The following is a 20,381-nucleotide window of genomic DNA, read 5'->3' as shown; positions in this document are numbered from 1 at the left end:
TTAAGAAAGGGTGAAATGTTACTATAGACATTCCCCTTCTGGGTGAGATTTTTGACAACATTATTAATAGGTTCCATTTGATCTGAGATTCTTGGAGTCTGTGCTCCTTCGCTGACAGGCCTATGTGTACACATGACCATATACATGTATGTTCTAAAACATAAATTTCTAGACTAGAGCTCCTTCTTTTTGTTATTAGTATCACACTTCATTGCTGAACATGTCAAATAAGACTGTGGACCTTCTCATTCTGCTGCAAACCTACAATAATGTCTTCTTCTATCATGTAGTCACCTAATACTTTCTTTTTCATAGTCCTCTAAAGAAAAAAAAAAACTTAGCTTAATAGACCTGAACTGGAATCACTAAGTTATTCTTTGTGACAGAGTAACTTTTGCCCAAAACTGGACCAAAAGAAGCTGTGGGAGATGTGAGCACCCCCAAAAGTGCTGTGTGTGTGTGTGCATGTGTTGGATGGCCTGTCGTTTCAGTTTGCTTGGTTATTATTCATCGTTTTTCCTACAAAGAATTATGTCTGAAAAAAACAAATTCTGATTAAGGCTGTTGCCTAATTGGCTTTTGGCAAGTGGTGTTTTCATTTAACTTTCAATGAAATCATGTAATGAAAAGAATCTACCTTTTTCATGGTAAAGTTATGGATGACATAATATCTTACAAGATTTCATGGCTCTTTTAGATTTAGGGGAAGATGTTAAAAATCACCAGTGCTGTAGCAGAGAGCGCTCTCCCATTTTTGTGACTGTGTATTTTTTTTTTAGTTTTTTATTGTTATTCCTGTACACACTGGAAAACAAGCTGGTTTTCATTAATGCTCAGACTTGGTCCAGGATAAATTCTCAATTGTTCTGGTCATAAGGGCATTCAAATTCAGGTCTGCCTTTTTTCTGCTTCTAAATTCCGTTTAACTCACATTCATTGAACTTCTTTTATAAGGCAGGAACTGGCTAGGAATTTGTGCTCAGCATCTTTTAATTCATGACTATTGGAACCATTATTAGTAATTAAAAATCTCTTAACACTAATGCCTTATTGTTAGCACATTAAAAAGAATAAGAATTGCGTTCCAATTCTATCCATGTTTAGAATGGTTTTGCTAAGAAAAAGCTGGATTTACAATTAGAAATTTATAATTCAGTGAAGTTTTAACTAACAAATCAGATCTAAAGTTCTCAACTTCTTGTAAAATAATTTCAAAACTTTATCTCATGCAGCTCTCCATGGCTATATTTAGAAAGGCAATATAAATATGATTACTGACACAAGTAAACACTGCAATTAGTAACCACAAATTAGAAAAAAAAATGTGCTCCCTCCATGGTGGTCAATAATTTTGATGGGAAGAGGCTGAACATTCCCCAGTGTAGGTGGCCACGACTCGGAGTGTTGATCCTCTAGTGGGGAGGAAGGCTACCCAGCACCTGTGCAGACAGCAGGCCAGCTCTGGGTTCTGGGAAGTGAGCCCCAGCACCATCTGCAGCACTGGTGGCTGGGAGTCAATACGATTACTCTCTTAACATGTGCTCTAGACCTGTCTCCATTTTTGTTTTTTTTTTCTTATAGGAACAGTCAACAAAAGCAATGTGGTGACAGCGAGTACCTCCATCCAGCTCCTGGATGAACGGAAATCTCCCGTGGTGGCAGGTAGACAGTGGATTTCAATCGATGAATATAAAATAAGCAAGGCATCCACTTATCTGGCCAGTCAACTACTTCTACGTACCAGAAAGTTTGTTTTCAAAGGAAAAAAATTAAATTACTCCCTTTTTATCTTGATGTCATCTCCTCCAATCCAAAGCTCTGACAGCTGGTTGTATTTGATAGGAAAACAGAAATCTTTCCCAGGACTTCTATTCTTAAACTCTGAGCCAGTAAGAAATGTTGGTGTGTGCAGAGGAGACTTTCCCAGCAGTGGGTAGCATGCTCATTTAAAGTAAGCGCCTGATCTCACACTCTTACATCATTGGGATCACACTGAGTATTACAAGGAGATTGTGGGCTTGTTTTAGGCAAATACAAGCCAAAATGTTCCCTTCTCCAGTGAGCCTGAGATTTTCATCACCCTAATCCCCCTGAGGAATTAGAGTTAAATGTATCTGCAGGTGCTAGGTTTGAAAAAGCCAAAACATTTTGCAATTGAGATCTTGAATTGTAAAAAAAAAGAAGAAGAAAAAGAAAAAAAGAAAACCTGTTTCTGGCTTTTCCCATCTCTTTGGCTCTCAGGAGTGTCAGTAGATATCTGTGGCTGTCTGGGAACTTTAACTGGTGGTATTTGGCCTAAAGGGCCAGAAACTGCCACACGCCCTCCTTGGAGGACAGCTGCTAGGAAAAATGGAGCTTAAAAGCTTGTCTGGCACATCATCTATTTCTGATAAATAATTGTTGAATCCGTTCGTTGATGGTGGGGTAAGACTTTCCAAGTTCCATCCTGATATTATCTAGATTTACCAAGGGGAGTGATTTTTGTTTTGGAGCAGCCTCCCTCAACAAGTTGTACTGAAGGGTAGCTTTGAATATCAACTTCTGCATCTTCTCAAATGTTTGTGGAAAAGAATGCAAATAGAGCAGATGGGTTTGAAGTGGTTATTCTTTGGCTAGGAAACACCAGGGGTTTTTTTCTCACTTTATTTCTGATTTAAGCCTATATATCCTAATTATATTAACAGGTATTGAAAGGTTTGGGGACAGTTGCCTATAACTGTCCCCATAAATATATGGATTATTGGGTATACCAAGTAAGACAGTCTTATGTATGGACCTATAGCTCATCTTGAACTAGGCAGACCTGTAACTAATCAGCCAGGAGATAAAGACTCTGAAGATTCATGGCTGCTGTCTTCAAATTTTGTCACTTAGCGTCTCATGTTCCTTGAGGAAACTAGGAGACAGGATCATTATTTTAACTCAGCAAGGTTTATTTGTGCTTAAAAGAGGTCAGATTTGCTAACCTCCAGGCTGCCCAGCCAGCTAGTTCTGGAGGCATGTTATCTCCCTGCACCTGGTGCCACACGCAGCACCAGTCAGTGACATGGTCTGACCAACACTGTCTGTCTCTCTGTTTGAAATTTCTTTTTAAAACCTTCTCCTTGGGTTTCTCATTCAGTCACCCCAAAGAATGTTCTGTGTTGACCCTGAGATGACTATGCCCTTCCAAGCCACTTCTGTCCAAGTTCATTAAACTATGCCCAGATGTTTCTAAGCATCTCATACATCATAAATGTGTATTTGGCTGAATAAGGGTAAAACATGGTCTCAGCCTAGGTACTATACATCCAGTCTGGAGGAGAATGTAACTTTTCCAAAGGGTTTGCCGGTCTACTGTTGAGTTAAACAGCTGGCCAGAGACCACCTTGAGTGGGTAGAAGACATGTCCTCCTGTTTATTGCTGCTCAGTAAGTGTCAACTGACCCTCATTTTCAAAAAATAATTACAGAGCAAGATAAAGTAGCAAGGTTATCTGAGGAACTGTATTTAGTTCTTACCTTTTAAATCTGGCGATTATTAACCTTCCTTTTTCTCAGTGTGTTTGGTAGGCATAAGATAAAACAGATTTGCTCAGTGTGATCTTGAAGGCTGCCACAGCTGCAACACCATGATGACAATGACCTCAGGAGGACCTTTCTGTCTTTAGAAGGAGAGTGGCCTCTTCAGCACTTCCCTCCAGTTTCATTGATTCTGACTCACCCATCATGTCACTGTGTGATTAGGTTCTGTAACTTTCTTCTGTGTATTTTCCTCAAATTAAGTAGACATTGTTTACCACTCTAAAATAAAAAAGGCCATTTTAATTGGGGAAGAAGCCTGGTTTTGGCAGGTGAACATGGAATATGTGAGCAGGCTTGTCCCCCACCAGTGTGCCTACAATAGTAGATGGGATCCAGCCAACTGGCAGTCATTTGGGGTTTCAATGAAATCCTTGTGTTAAATTGAAATTTATCTGAAAAGAAAGGTGTACAATTTTGCAAATAATTATCAAGGAGGACTTTGAAAGGCCAGCATGGCTCCCAGACCTGATCTGGTATTCTCATGTTCCTTGGCTACATGTGTCTGTTTGGAATAGAAAGAGATTCTTGTTTTGTTTTGTTTTATTCCCTTCTTACTTTTTTTTTCTTGTTTTCAATTTTAAACAAAAGCATTTAGATACTCATCTGTCAATGACATCTTTGAAGAAAGGGCAGTCAAACTGGGCAGGACTCCATTTATGTGTCAGCCCCAGTGCATAAATGGGCCCCATCCATCTTCTCAGCCTATGACATTGCTTACAGTGCTTCTCTTGAGGAACCTGCCAGCTCTCCAGCTGCCACTGGTATGCTGAATGTTTTTTTATTGCTTTCCCACTGCAAAGGGAGAAGAGGTAGGACATTGTCTTTGACATCCCAAGTCTTTCCAGCCCTGGGACCTTCTGTGTATGTCACACCCCTAATCCATTTTTCTGTCATTGTTGGGAATGCAAACCTTGGATTGTAAGGTCCACATAGATTTGTCACTCGCTCTATATCTTACTAAACGTGTGGTCTTAGATCTCTGAAGATCAGTGTAAAATCAGATTGAGATCATTACCTCTATCACCTTACTCTGGGTTGACTTGAGGATGGAATGAGAAACTGAACAAGATGATACCTGTATATGAAGATGTATAAAAATGTGAAGATTTGGAATAACCCATTTTTCTCTCTACATTGGCAGCATGTCTATTGATTCCCTCATTTATTCAATGAAAATTTTCTGATCTATTGCTTTTACCAGATACTCTAGATATAAATAAATAATAACCAGACTTTATAAATGACATACTCTTCCTTGCCCCAGAGACTGCATTGTATTCAATAAGTTATTAATAAGCCATATCTACACAAGGCAAGTGAATTGAAAAGCTAACTAATTATCTAGAAGGTTCTAGAGGTCAAAGACTTTGTTTTATTCATCTTATGTCCCTCACAGTATAACACAATGGAGCACCTGAAACATAGTGGAACAATCCTTGATAGGAATTCTATAAATTGGATTAAACTTGTAGAAACCTGTTCTGCCCTTATGTAGTTATTATGACTTGAGTTTCATAAATTGCCCAGATAATGGCATTAACTCTCCATTTACTCTCAATGGAGAGACCAGGTCATGGTGACTAATAGTCGTAGGCTCTGCTTCCTCTCTATGTGAATGGGAATGACCTGCAGAAGAAGAGGAATAAACAACAGGGAGGAACTGAGACAAGTTGGAAGGTGTAACCATGAGGGGAACTTCTTCCTTTTCATGGAGTGTTTGTCTGACCTTCCTATTCTCCTTCTAGAATCTTCCTTCTGACAAATACAAAATACCCAATCTCAATTTTTGTTAAGGTCAGATTTCTGGATTTTTAAAATAATAGACAACAAATTCCAAATTATTTCCATTTGCTTTACAATGTAAATTTTAACGTATCAAAATCTAAAATCTCTCCCCAAAGTGTTTCAGTTTGATTTCTTAAATAAATTGTAAACTCTCCAAAAATAAGGACTGTCCCACTCATCTTGTTATTCATAGTATAAGGGCTGACATGTGGTAAATTTGTCTAAAACATTGACTGAACAAATGGCTCCAGGAAGATGGGGTTCATTGTTACCTGTCGTATGTAGGTACGTAAGCTTGTGAAATCTATTCTCCAGGCAGTGGGGGCACAGTGCTTGAGCAAAATGCTAAGGGAGATACTCAGCAGCTAAAACGCCAATCCTCACTATAGTAATATGTGAGTAACATATAGTAACAGACCAACTTGGGTATTTTAAGGGATGAAAACTGTTTAGTGTCCCATTCCAATGGCAATCACATAAACACAGTAGTTACCTCTGCATTAGCAGATGTCTTGTCTGAGGTCCAAGCATAAAACGTGATGCTTGAAAGAGCTGGTCTCAGCAGCAGCAGAAAGAGATTATAGATATTAGAGGCATTAGATTTTTATAGAAGATTTTAAAACAGCTTTTTTCCAGGTATAATTTACTTGCCAACATTTTACCTGTTTAAATGTAAAATTCGATTAATTTTAGCAAATTGAGGGGCGGATGGAGCAGGGAGCTCTGATCTGCCAGTCTGTTCCTTTGCAAAGAATACAGGCCACATTAGATACATTAATTCATTCAAAGGAGGAAATTTGAAAGTGCAGGTTATGTGGTGTCATTTGCATAATTCTAGGCAGCGTGATAAAGAGAAATGCTTGGTGATAGGAAAAATATTACATTTTAACTAGCTAATCAGGAGAGAGATTGATTAACATCATTGACCATTAGCTGTTGTCAGCTAGGTGTTATTTAAACTGAATGTACTATTCAATATGGACTCTTCATTAGTATTGGATGAGTAATATTGGCAAATGGTGTAGGCAAACATTCAGCTTGACACCATTTCATTGGTGGGATTTCACAGATTTGGTATATGTGAGTTAAATAGTATGTCAGGATCATGTACCCAGTCTGCATGGATAAACCTCTGCTTTGCTGGATCTTTACAAATGGACTCTTTTTGTCTTGGCAGAAATTAATACTTATTGATTAAACTAGTAGTTCTCAACTGGGGGCAATTTCCGCCCCCCCCCCCCAGTAGATATTTGACAATCTAGAAATGTTTTTCTATCTAGAAACGTTTTTCTCACATGTGGTAAGGAAGAGCTACCCACTGGCATCTAGTGGGTGGAGGTCAGGAATGCTGCTAAGCATCCTACAAGGCAGAATTACCTGGTTCAAAGTGTCAGTAGGCGGGAGACTGAGAAATGCTGTGTAAACTGGCAGGAAGCTCCAGCTCTTGGTGCTTTCATATTCCATGTTTTCCCTTATAGTCTCATTTACAGAAAGATCTTGTTTCATTTCTTCATTTTTAACTAAACCACTCAATAAATACACATCTAGCACCTACTGTGTACCTAGTGCTGGGGACACAGCTATGAACAAGCACCCCAGAGAGCATTGTGGAATGGGGGAGACTATTGGCATCCCATCACCAGAGGCTGAGGTGACAGCTGCCCCATGAAGAACCATTCCACCCCAATGCGCCACACTCCCTGAGAACACTGAGTGACACTAGGTGCTACCAATGGAAGCTTCCATTGGTGTGGGAGATACAAATAAGCATCACCTGAATGGAGGAAGGGAGAGAAAAGGAGCTTCTGGTAATGATAAATGCTCTATAGAAAATACACGTAGATCAGGATAAAGAGATGTAGTGTGGTCAGCAGTGGCAAAGGCAGTATGCATGCTCATGTTCATACATACCTGTGTATGGGTATGTGGTGGCACTGGTGCCTCTCCTGATCATGGGTGGGGGCTCAGGGGATGCATCCGTAAGGAGGTGACATGAGCAGAATCCTGAGTAATGAGATGCAGCCCTTATGCAAAGATCTATGGGAAGAGCATTCCAGGCAAAGGGAACAGACTTCTCCAAGAATCTTGAACAAGATCCCCCATACATGTTGCATCTATGTTCTAGGTGGTTACTCTGAGACACAAATGAGTCTTTCAGGTTTGGGGGCTATTTACTGGGATCTAAAAGCAAGACTGATGGGCAGGTTGGCAAATAACCAGGGTAGGTGGAAAACCCAAGGCAAATCTTTGCTCTAACTGTCAGTTATGACATGGGGCTTTTTATGTGTTTGGCATTTTTTTAAAGCTGATAAATGGGTGCAATGCAGTGGCAAAAGGAGGTCTAAGCCAGTAGGAATGACAACAGCAACCTTTATAGACATAGATTAGTGATATGGCTACTGGTCATGCTGTCTTACAAGTCTGCAGCAGAATTTGAGTTAGAGTTGACCACGTAGATCAGCTGCTCCACATACCATGGTGGCCAGTGACAGGCATGGTGACAATTGCTGCTCCAGGAATAAAAATAGCGCAGAGTTTTGAGAAACTGGATCCTCTGTGCTAACTCCACAGGACACTCACTCTCAAGAGTCATCATCCTTTTATAAACCTGAGTCAAAGCCCCAGCACACCCTCCTCTAAAAAATAGCAGCAGAATTTTAGGGTAACAGGTCCTCATACCTGGCTTATATGTTCTCTATAGGCAAGTTAAGACCCCTCTTTCTGTGGTTACGGTGAGATTTGAACATTAAAGCCAATGTGAACCCAGGACATCAGCGTAAACACAGGACCATTGTCCCCTCTTGTTCTGGGCCTGAGTTTTCAAGTTTGCAAAATGAGGTTGATTGCTACTTTGGATTTCTAACAGCCTAGTTTTAAAGATTGATATTTGTTTTATTATTAACCAATAGTTGAATATTTCTTGCACTCACATTCAATCTAGCTTTAAGGGGCCCACTTTGGTTCCTGTTGAGAGATATAATGACTATTTTATATATATTTATATATATATATATATAAAATAAAGTTTTATACATATAAAGTACTTGGTAAGTGTTCACAGTTGAGTGCTCAGTAATGGTTATTATTATTATTATTATAGTAAATTATTATTGATGTTGTTATGTTGTTAAGAATGACTATATGTTACATACACCACCACTCACTAGCCAATGCTTATTGCTACGCACTGTTCTCTGTGAAAACGTGCATAGGGAATGTCATTATAGTATCTTGACACATTTCATAGTAAAACTTGGAGGCTCACACTTTCATGTACCTATGCCTTAAAACAGAAGTTGACAAGCTATAGTTATGGGAATCTGTAATTCTAGGTTGCCACCTATTTTATCTTGTTTTGTTTATTTACAGTTTTCTTGAGATATATTTCATATACCATAAGAAATACTCATTTAAAGTGTATAGTTTATTGGGATTTAGTATACTGACAAAGCTGTGTAACCATGACCATGATCTAATTTTAGAACAATTTCAACACCCTAAAAAGAATCACCCATACACACACTCTCATTCTTAATATCCCACTTCCCATCCCAGCCCCAGGAAACCACCATTCATTCTACTTTCTGTCTCTGTGAGTTTGCCTATTCAGGACATTGCAGATAAATGAAATCACACAATATGTGGTCTTTTGTGATCAGTTTCTTTCTCTTAGCTTACTGTTTTCAAGGTCCATCCATGTTGTAACATGTGTCAATACTTTTTTTTAATTGCCAAATGGTATTCTATTGTACGTATATACAGAATTTTATTTATCCATTTTGCAGTTGATAGGCATCTGGGTTGTTCCTACTTTTTAGCTGTTATTAATGAGTTGATGTGAATGAACATTTAGGTACAAGTTTCATGTGCATATGTTTTCATTTCTCTTGGGTAAACACCTAGGAGTGGAACTGATGGGTCACATTATTCTGTATTTGATATTTGGACAAACTGCCAAGCTGTTTTCCAAAATAGCTGCACTATTTTACAATCCCACCAGCAGTGCATGATGGGTACAGTATTTCCACATCTTCATCAACGCTTGTTATTTTCTTTTTTCATTTTCACCATTCTAGTGGGCGTGAAGTGATTTGTACTTACCTAAAGACTAATTATGCTGAGCATCTTTTCATATGCTTTCTGGCCACTTGCATATCTTCATTGGAGAAATGTGTATTCAGACATTTTGCATATATTTAAATTACATTATTTGTCATTTTGTTGTTGAGGTGTAAGAGTTTTTTATATATTCTGGATATAAGTACTTTGTCAGATATCTTCCAGCTGTTTTTGTAAATAACATTTTATTGAAATGCAAAGTCATGCCTACATTGTCTATAGACACCTCCTGCTAAATGGGGCAGAGCTGGGTAGTTGGATAGAGACTGTGTTGACTACAAAGCCAAAAATATATAGTACCTGGCCCCTTATATAAAAAAGTTTGCCAACCTCTGCCTTAGATGAAAATACATCACAGTCCATTGAAAAAACATAAAATGCTGACTTGTTCACTCCTTTCACCATCGTTTTCTCTTATAGAAGGGAAGTGGATATTTAAGTCAGAGGCTATATAAGTAGATGTTGAAGATAGAGCTTCATGTATCCGATGGTGTCCATCAGTTGTGCCTGATGTTTTTGTATGTGTGGTTACACAGAAATCCCAATCTAAGATCCTAACTAAGCTTTCTAAAAATATATGTTCTCATTGTCAGTCAAGACAGTGATTTACTTAATCTTCACTCTAGTTTATAAACCTCTGAACAGTGTAATCAGCATAATACTTGGTAGAACATTGGAAATGCCCTCACATGCTTTGGTGGAAAACAGTTTCTGGGATTTTTTTTCCTCACATGGCTCATGAGAGATTTGGGGATTTATTTAAGTGCTGTTATCCAGGCAAATCCCCTAGTGACCTTGTTGGGATTTTGACCTTGGTTAAGATCATAATATATATGATTTATCCTAAGTGAAAGGCCTGCAAAATATAAATGAACTAGTGTGTCTTTCTGCTCCCTGGGAAGAAGGGATGGGCATGAGCAATTGCATCAGGAGCATAAACACTTTGTCAGTCAGTCTGTAGACTTCCTTCTTCATGGAAAAAGCTTTGGTCAGTCCATGCTGGGAAAGGGACAGCGTTGATCAAAGGCTTTTTATTCCCACTGCTTCCCAAATTTCATACTCACCAAGAACTCCTGGTTCTACTCTGGGTGAAAAGATCTGCATGAGGTCAGGATTAGTATCTGAATGTCATTTCTACTTCAAGGCCAAATTACATGTGACCAGGCTCAGGCATATGGGAGTGTACAAATCTCTCTGAAATGTAGGGCATGGTCATTTTATATGCCTTTGCTTTACTAGCCTTCCTCCACCATCTTCCAGATTTTTTCCTGGTATATTCAGGTTTTTAACCCCAAATTATTTTTGTTATGTTATTTTATTTGTGTTATGTATTTCTCACTCTTTTATGCTGTATGCTTTCTCCCCACTTCCTGTCTTCCATTCTCTCCGGAATCTACTCCAATCAGTTTTTATCCACAGTGAAACATTTCTCATCAAGGGTGCCAATAACTTCCACATAACCAAATCCAAAATTGAACTTCAAATGTTCTTTTTCTTGGTGTGTCAGCAGGTCTTGTCCATGTTGACCACGTTCTCCTTGAAGTATTGCTGGCTTCTTACCTCTCCTGGGTCTCCTTTGCTGATTCCACTCACATCCCTAATTGTTAATGTGTCAGGGCCCCAAGGGTCCCTAACTGTGCCTTCTATCTACTCTCAAGGCTTTACATATCATTCATGGCATTTTAATGACAAGCCAGACCTCTCTCACTTTACTCTGCTGACTACTCAACAGCTTCACTCCTTCTCAAATAGGCCTATCAGATGCAATAGATTCCAAGTTGAAGTTCCAATTCCACTTACATCCTCACCCTCCACTCTTCCTCTGCAGTCTTGCTGATGTAGGTATTTCTAGTAAACTAGTTATTCAGAAGTCCACAGACCTTGAAGTTATTATTTTTTTATATTTATTTGGGTAACATTGAATATACTCAAAAGTAAACAAAAACATAAAAAGAACCTCCGTGTGTCTTCACTCAATCCCAGGAGCTATCAATTTCACAGCCATTGTGCCCTTCAACCCCTAGCACACTTCCACACCACCCATATTAGTTTAAATTAAATCTTGATCATTAAATCATCTATCCATAAATATCTCAGTACACATTTTTAAAGGGTAAGAGGTTCTTTTGGTTTTAATATAACAATACCATTGCCTGAAAATAATAATTCCTAACTACCTATTACCTAGTAAGTCTTTAAATTCCTAGTTGTCTCAAAAATCTCATTTTTATTGTTTTTACTCTTTGTTTGCATCAGAATGTTGAAGTCATTCTTGACTCTTGAATTTTGCTCTTATCCACAACCAATATATAAATCTTGTTGTTTTTTTCTTGAAATTATATGGAGAATTTACCAATTCTCAGTTCCTCCAATGCTGCCCTGCTGGGCTAGTTCACCCTTATCTCTCTCCTGGATTGCTGCAGTGGCTTCCAACTCGATCCTCTGTCTTCTTCCACCTCTGGCCACCCTCAAACTGTCCTCCATAGGAGCCACAGCAATCATACTAAAAGATAATTAATATCATGTCACTCCTGTATCTAAAACTCTATTGACTTCCCAATTTACCTAGAATTAAAAGCCAAAATTCTCACAATGGTCCATGTGGTAGTTATTTGTTGCTTCAGAACAAATTATTTCAACTCTTTAGGAGCTTAAAACTACAAACATTTACTGTCTTACCATTTCTGTGAGTCAGGAAGCAGGTGAAGAATGAGGGCAGCCAAGCTGTGTCCTGTGGCTCAGGGTCTCTTGCAAAAGCTGCAAGCAAGGTGTTCCCAGGGTCTCTTATGAAGCTGCAATAAAAGTGTTGAGGGCTATGGTCTCATCTGAAGGTTCAAAAAGCAGAGGAGATAACTCCACATTCACTCATGTGATCATCAGCAGGATTCAATTCCTACTAGGTTGTTGGACTGAGGGTCTTAGTCCCTCACTGGTTGTTGGCCAGAGGCCTCCCTTACTTCTCTGCTATGTGGATGCCTCCAAACACCAGTTTACTATGTATTAGTTGATTTCTATCAGAACAAACAAGAGAGAGTGAGCAAGATGGAAGCCAGAGTTTTTTGTAATATACTCTTGGAAGTAGTATCTTACTACTTTTGCTGTATTCTGTGTTTGTTAGGAGCAAGTCACTAGGTGCAGCCCATCATGAGGGAGAGAGGATTGCACAAACAAAACAAAACAAAAAAATTTTCACTTGATAAACGTTTTAATATCATAGAATGTAAGAGCTAAAAATTTTAAGATCTCATAGCCCAACTTTCATTAAAAAAAAAAGAAACAGATACATATAGATGATGATAAGTCTCTTGCCCCAAAACATCTGTTAGCAACTTAAAGAATAGGAATTAGAACCACAAGCTCTTGTTTTCCAGTTTTTTCACTCTCCATTTCTGATATAAATAGAACATAGCAAACCTTTAAATATGAATATCAAGATTGAAAAATCACAGATAATTCCAAGATCTTGAGACTAAATACCGGATCAGTAATAGATTCACTTTCAATAGAGTTATTTTATTTTAATTTTGATAGCAAAATATTTGTTTATGAAATGGGCCATGAAAAAAATACTTTAATAAGTATTTTTAAATTAGTAGAGGCATTTTTTCTTTTAAGTACACTAAGTGGCGTATTAGTCAGGATAGAATAAGTTAGCATGCAACAACAAAGATCCCTGAAAACTAAGCAACTTAACACAACAAAAGTTTATCTCTTTCTTTCAAAAAGTATATTTATGGGTACAGGTGACTCTCATGGGTGGCTATCCTATACCTACATTCCAGGCTGCTTATTCTAAAATTAAATGCTTCTATCCAGAAATGGCAGTTATCACTTTATTCATATTTCTTTGGCAGAAGAAAAAAAAAGAGACATGATTAAACAAGGGCATGAGTACCAGGAAGTACATTCAATGTCATCTCTTACCTCAGCTCTTTCTACTTCTACCTTTGTCCACTCAACCACAGCCACACTGCCTTCTTTTAACCCTCACCTGAAGATATGTTTATTGATTTTAGGGAGAGAGGAAGGGGGAGAGAGAGAGACATCAATGTGAGAGAGAAACATGGATTGGTTGCCTCCTGTACCTGCCCCAACTGGGGAACAAACCCTAGGTATATGCCCTGACTGGGAAGCAAACTCACAACCTTTTTGGTGTATGGGTGACACTTCAACCACCTGAGCCACCCATCCAGGGCCACACTGCCTCTTTATAGCTCTTCAAATACACTAAACTTACTTCTATCTCAGGGCCTTTGTACCTGCTATGCCTTCTCCCTGGGACAATTTTCCTCCAGATATCTTCACCACTGGCTTTATCATTTCTCTCAAGCCTCTGCTCAGATATTTTTTCCATAAATATAATAGAAACCCTTCCTTTTCTATATCTCCAGAACTCTCTGCCCCTCACACCTGATTTTTTACCAGCTGGTGTATTTTTAATTTCTTTGTGTTCTCCTTCTGCTGGATGTTAAGTTCCATGGGCATATACTTTATATTTCTTGTTCTCTCTTTTATTTCTGATACTATAAAATTACCTGGCATGCAGCAGGTATATAGAAATTTCTTAAATTATTGACTTTGGATTGTTTGGTAGCCGTACTAGCAAAGCCATTGAGACTTCACTCTCTCAACTGATTTTTAGTGGTTATCACTGGTATGTTAATGGCATGACTTCCACATTTTTAAGTTCTTCTCACACGCTTCTTCCCCCTACCCTCTCCTCTTGCTTTTTATAATTCATTCCTTGATTAATTGAAGTATATCATTAAGTTATTTTTTTCTAAAGAGATGTGTAGATATCATGCTTCCTGAGGCCCCGCATGTCTGAGAATTGCAGTCTCAGTTTGGTTCCTTGTTTTGTTTTTTTGTTTAGTTTCTAGATTGTACAGTTTTTAATTTGTTCTTTTAATTAATTTTTTTAACAGAATATTTGGTTCATTTATTTAGTTTTCTCTGATTTATATTGATTGAGATTTACATGTGCCATACACTCACCTAGATGAACTTTTGATATTTTTTCACTAGTCTCCTACAGTAAGCCTTTCTTGATCTACATAACCTGAATTTTTCTCTAGCTCAGAAAAATACCTTTGCATATTTTTTCCCTTCTGTTTCATATGATCTAATCTGTTTATAGAGAACACCAGTTATCCATATATTGGTTCTTTATGATTGCCCCTTTGTTTCTATCATCTATTATTTTCATCTCTCTATTTTTTTCCTTCTGTATTCTGGGAGTGAGTATTCCAGAGTGTATTCTGTATCACTGATTCGATATGTCGCAGTGTTTCTTTTGTACTTCTGATGCTGACTGTGGTGTATTGTATTCATTTATCACTTATTTATGTGTTTGTATTTGCCCATCATTTACTATCACTAGCCATCATTATTTGACTATTATTCTATGATTATCTGCTGCTATTTACACCTTCCTTCCCTGTGGGGCACTGCATGTCCTTGCACGTTACCATGTCGCTCACAGCACCTTCCTGCTGGGCTGTGTGCTTCTGTGCCTCGTTGCCTCTGGACTTAGCGGTATCACGTGATTTTGCCAATGGAATGTGAATGGGCATAATGTATACCAAATCCAACCAGCAATTAAAAAAATTGTATTGGAATATGTTTTAAAATAGATTTTTCATGCTTCTTCTGCATCTTAAGGGCAATGTTGCCTTTCTTCCTTCTTTTTTTTCCTTCGTTAAATATCTTTAAAAAAATTTTTTTAATTGTTATTCAATTATGGTTGTGTGCCTTTTCTCCCCATCCCTCCACCCCACCCCAGCCAAACCTCCCTCCCTCCCCCACCCTCCCTCTTGATTTGGTCCATGTGTCCTTTATAGGAGTTCCTGTAATCTCCTCTCTTCACTGTCCCCTCCCCACTCCCCCCTGCCCATTGTTAGATTGTTCTTAACTTCAATGTCTCTGGTTATATTTTGTTTCCTTTTTTCTTCAATTTATTATGTTCCAGTTAAAGGTGAGATCATATGGTATTTGTCCCTCACCGTCTGGCTTATTTCACTTAACATAAATATCTTTTAGGTGACTCTAATTTAGGTATCTTTCTTAATTTTAGTCATTGTTAAAATATGGGGTGTTTTCCAATAAACAGGGTAAATGGCTTCCCCTTGAGTGTCTTGATGCCAGGTGTTGTGGGAGTTAAATGTCCTCACATGCTCTACATGTAGGAAGGAATGGGTTCTCTTTGTTTTTTGAAGCCCCTTGTCTTGGAGGAAGGAATAGGAGCATCAGGTGAGGAGTTTAGACTATTACTCTCTTCCTTTCCATCCCACTGAATGTTACATCTTTGCTTGGACAGCGGGCATTCCTGCTGGAGACTTGGATATCAATGGCCGATATTCCTAATTTCTAGTATACTCATAATTTTTTCTTTTTCTGTGTATTCATGAAGATTTCAATGAGAAACACTACCTACTAGCCAGTGTCTATTTAATCATTTTCTCAAATATTATAGCTACAAGATGGTACAGCTAAGTTTCTTCCCCTTCCATCTAAGAACATCTTTTCCAGCCCAGCAGAGTCACAGTGATAGAGAAACCCTCATTTTCCCATTTTGCCTTGGCTTCTTGTGCTGCTTGTGCTTGGGTGTTTGTGGGACCAGAGCTCTGGCAGTGGCATGCTGGTTGGAGGTTGGATTTCTTTTCTCTGCTATGTTTCAAGAACTGGCTATGCCAGGGAAGGACTCCAGCTCTGACTTCTTCAAACCTGTCACATTCTGAAAAGTGCTCAGAGAGTTTGGCTTTGGGAAGACCTGCATCCAAATTCTTACTCCACTACTTACTGGTAGTGCCTTGAACAAATGACCCAAACCCAATGATAATGTCTCTTCATCTCTAATGTGACAGTAAAATGCCTACTTGTTTTGGTCAGTATGAGGCTTAGAGAAAGTAAAAGTATTGTGCTGGGAAAACAACTGGCACAAAATTGTGTGCTCAGTAAATGTTGGTGGTGGTACTGTAATTGTCCTCATCCAAATAATTAATATAACAATGTTATAGTCTTGATATTGTGGTTCATGCAGAATGAATGAAAAATGGGGGTGGGGGCTAGGTTGAATCATCCATTCTAACCCCATGGTCTTGCAACTTTATTTATCAGGCCTGAAATTAATTATCTGTGTGACTTTGGGAAAGTTACTTTCCTTTTCCATGCTTCTATTTAGCAATTATAAAATAAGAACATGGAACTATATGAGGGTAGCAAGTAGGTTTAATCTCATATGTCAACTTCAGTTGAGTAGTAATGGATAGGTAGAAAACGGTTTTAAAAGGGTTCTGAGCCTGCCCTGACTGGTGTGGCTCAGCGGTTTGAGCATTGACCCCCAAAACAAAAGGTTGTTGGTTTGATTCCCGGTCAGTGCACATGCCTGGGTTGTGGGCCAGGTCACTGGTTGGGGGCGTGCAAGAGACAACCGATTGATGTTTCTTTCACATCAATGATTCTCTCTCTCTCTCTTTCTCCATCCCTCCCCCTCTCTCTAAAAATAAATAAATAGAGTCTGAAAAAAAAAAAGGGATTCTGAGCCCTCGGCTGGGTCCAGTAGATATGTTTGCTGTCATCTATTAGCAATGTCTGAAGTGGGTAGGAGGTTAGTCACAGATATTCTGAAATTTGCCTGATATAGACTAAATGCTTTCCAGGAACCTCCCCAATTTTCAATCCTCTGGTTCTTTTGCTGGATCTTCTTGATGGGCCTTTGTGATTGTATGGTGTCTTATTCACCCAAATGACTATTCAGTGTCATCAGAGTGAAAAGTAGGTATGGATACTCCAGTCAAGAACCGAAAGGGAGAGTGGTAGGTTATGAAGCTGCTTTCCTGAATGGGTGAGGGTTTTTATTTGAGACCTCCGCAATTTGAGCAAATTTGAGTATTAAAAAAAATAAAAGGGAAAACAGGATAGTTCCCTGAAGTTGCACACATAACTCACAACCCAGTGATGCCATGTGGGGTTGCATATCATTTGCTGGTAGGCTCCTGTCTAGTAGCATTTAGCAATGGACATGCTGGTGGGTTTGACCAAATTGGAAACATTTATTTCCTGATCTGCAACAGAGTTATAGCTTTCTAACAGTTGTTTCATATCGATGCATGCTACAGATAGATCCTTTTAGATAGGGCTTTAGCCACTTCCTTTGATATTTAGGATCTGAGACCAAGAGTGTCTTATTTTTAGGGTAACTTTGTTAACTTGCATAATGGGATTGGATTTTCATGGATCTTTAGGAGGAAATCTGTGAATCACTTTTCAGCCTTCCATTTTTCTGAGGGAAAAATAAAACACCCACTTGACCATTGACATTTTATCATCTTAAGCAGAAGATTCTCTCTGCAGGGACAGGGATATTTGCCTTAATTTTGAAAGCCTTTCAGGTATAGATTTGACATTAGTTATTCCTCTACAATCTCTGTGGCATGGTGTGTTCTTCATACTCCCTCCTCGTAGGCCTCACTTCAGACAGCTACAAGTATTCATTGGGTCCTGCTCTTGTGAATCTGTGACTTCTTCCAAGGCAAAAATCACCAGTCTATAGTCATACTGTTCTAGTAAATATGGTGAAAAAATTACATTTTAGATGGTTTTCTCAGAAAAGATTAACACTAAATGCGATTTTTGTTCACCATGTACCCTCTGCAAGACTCTTGATGGAAGGCCATTTTTATTGGGGAATCTATGAATATGACAAGACAGCAGCAATAAACAGCTGAAAGTAATCTGTGAGGCGTTTGCAAATTACCCCTCATGAGCTGCAGTGGTTGTGAAAGATAATTTGTGGTTCTCTCAGAATACCCTGCAAATTGGGTCTTTCATCTGCGATGTTTTTTACGGTTAAAACATTTCATTTCTCATATTAACAAATGATAACTCTGTATTTTTTAATCTAAACAATTTGATTTATATTTTTTCTGTGCTGAAAAGCTGTTGACATTTCAGGGTAAGTAATTATTTTCATTGCCAACTGCTGTTTGTGGTGATTGTAGGCAAAAGATAGAAATCTGAATATACATATGTACCATTTTAATCGCTTTCCTTAAAAACTATTTATAAGGCAGGAATCTGTTTGCCTGAGTTCATCCATCCCTAGAAACCTAATAGGACATGGGTGTTGATGAGTGAAGGCTCGAGCCACATTCAGGGTTTTCTGTGGTTCAGTGGATGCTCTCTCAAGTGATCACTGTGGGCAGGGGGCGGGGCTGACCTTCAGTGTCACCGAACCACTGGCAGAGCCCTGCGCACTGGCAGTCTGGAATCGCAGTAGCAAGAGGAAGCATGCATTAGTGGCCTCAGTAGTTCCCAGCTTATGTAATATCTGTTCAAACATCTCACAGGATAGTTGCCAGGATTACATGACAAATGCTCATGAGAATGCCTCTCACTATGCCTGGTACGTAGTGCGAGCTCTGGAAACATTTGGTGAAGTGGGGACGACATATAAAAAGATCTCCTAAACTTGCTTCCACAAATTGCTTTCTTGGCCAAGGACTCATAGTCCAGGACGAGGGGCAGAAAGATTGTTCACTATATCCTTAGACTGGGTGCTCAGCCTTATCCATTGGCATGGTACATGAGACAGAGTGGAAAGGAGGCACCAGGACCGGGATGGAACAGATGGCTTTCTCTGGCATCTCTTTTTGATCTTAGAATCTAGGCTAATTTTTCAATCTACTATTTAATGTATCCAGGTTTATTTTAATATTCAAAAAAAATTAACATCAAAGTTTATACTTTTCTCTCACAAAAATCATTGAGCAAAATTGCTGCTCCAAAAAGATGGCCCATCTTTAGCTTGTGGGTGTGTGTGGGGCCCACACTGGTTGTGAAGCACCATGGGCAGGGGTAGATGGCCTCTGTGATGATTAGGGGCAGATTGGCGTGTGTCCTGCAGGGTAGGCTGTGGTAGGTTCATCCTCTGCTTTTCTTGGTCCTGTACACTGTTGGGCAAAGCTCTGGCCACATCAGATGGAGACAATTCTCCTGCCTGTGAGGACTTCCCATTCGCATTTCAGGTCAGGGAATAGACTACTGACTTAGGACTTAACCTAATTTTTACATGTCCTGAGGAAGTGAACATAGAGCCTATAACCTGAATGGCAAATGTATTTTATCCTTTGAACCAACTTCGATTGATTAGTTCTGGTTGCCTACAGAACTGTCTTAAGAAGGCATCTGTGGTGCATTGAGGCTCAGCTGGGAAGAGTGCTGGGATTGATTAGCAATGTCTGCAAGGCCTCTAGAGGAATAGCTTGCTCTATACTTGCCATTGTCTTCTTTTGACATGTCCTTAACCCTTCTGTGTAAAGTGATTTCAGTACTAACGGGTGACTAAGTATGAGATGGGGCATTGTGAGAGAGAGCAGGTAGATTCCACTTTAAGAAAACCTGGCATGAGAAAATGCAAATTTATAAAATGCATAAATCTGGAGCCAATTATTGTCATTACAAAAAGATTCCATGAAAGGTTCCTTTAAATAGTGAGCTCCCCCACTGCATTAAAATGATGATTCAATTTACAGAAATTCACTTTGCATGCAACGCTTCAGGACCGTGTCTGTGGAGTAAAGCAAGCCACACCTGATTTTTTTAAACCACGGCCTAAATACTGTTCAGGATGGCTGCTGCCACATATCTCTAGTCTCTTGATAATTCCCACTCTCTTCAGACTTCCTTCCTACTTCCTCTCTCAGAGTGTTGAGTAGACAATCTGGGTGGTGGTCAACAGCTGCTGGCTTCCACCCTGCTGCGGCTGCATTTCATTAGTGGGTAAACTGATTGCTCCGCGAGTGTTTACGTGTGGGTGTGGTTGTACGAGTCTGTGCACTCTGTGCACTGTGGCTGTAGATGCAGATACACACAGGCCATTATCTCACTCCCAACCCACCCTAAATTTATTCCTGC

General features: G+C 39.1%; 1 protein-coding gene across 1 annotated transcript in view; it reads left to right on the top strand.

Annotated features, from left to right (window-relative positions):
* Positions 1-20,381, top strand: part of CACNA2D3 (calcium voltage-gated channel auxiliary subunit alpha2delta 3) — an 870,474-nt gene that overhangs the window by 701,432 nt on the left and 148,661 nt on the right. Inside the window, exon 27 of the mRNA XM_045192346.2 lies at positions 1,582-1,662. Within this exon, the coding sequence (XP_045048281.1) occupies positions 1,582-1,662 (81 nt within the window). The remainder of the gene's footprint in view (positions 1-1,581; positions 1,663-20,381) is intronic.

The sequence above is a fragment of the Desmodus rotundus genome, chromosome 8 (genome assembly GCF_022682495.2).
Source record: "Desmodus rotundus isolate HL8 chromosome 8, HLdesRot8A.1, whole genome shotgun sequence".
Lineage (NCBI taxonomy): Eukaryota > Metazoa > Chordata > Mammalia > Chiroptera > Phyllostomidae > Desmodus > Desmodus rotundus.
Note: the sequence above shows the minus strand (reverse complement) of the source record. Positions and strands in the feature narration are given on the sequence as shown.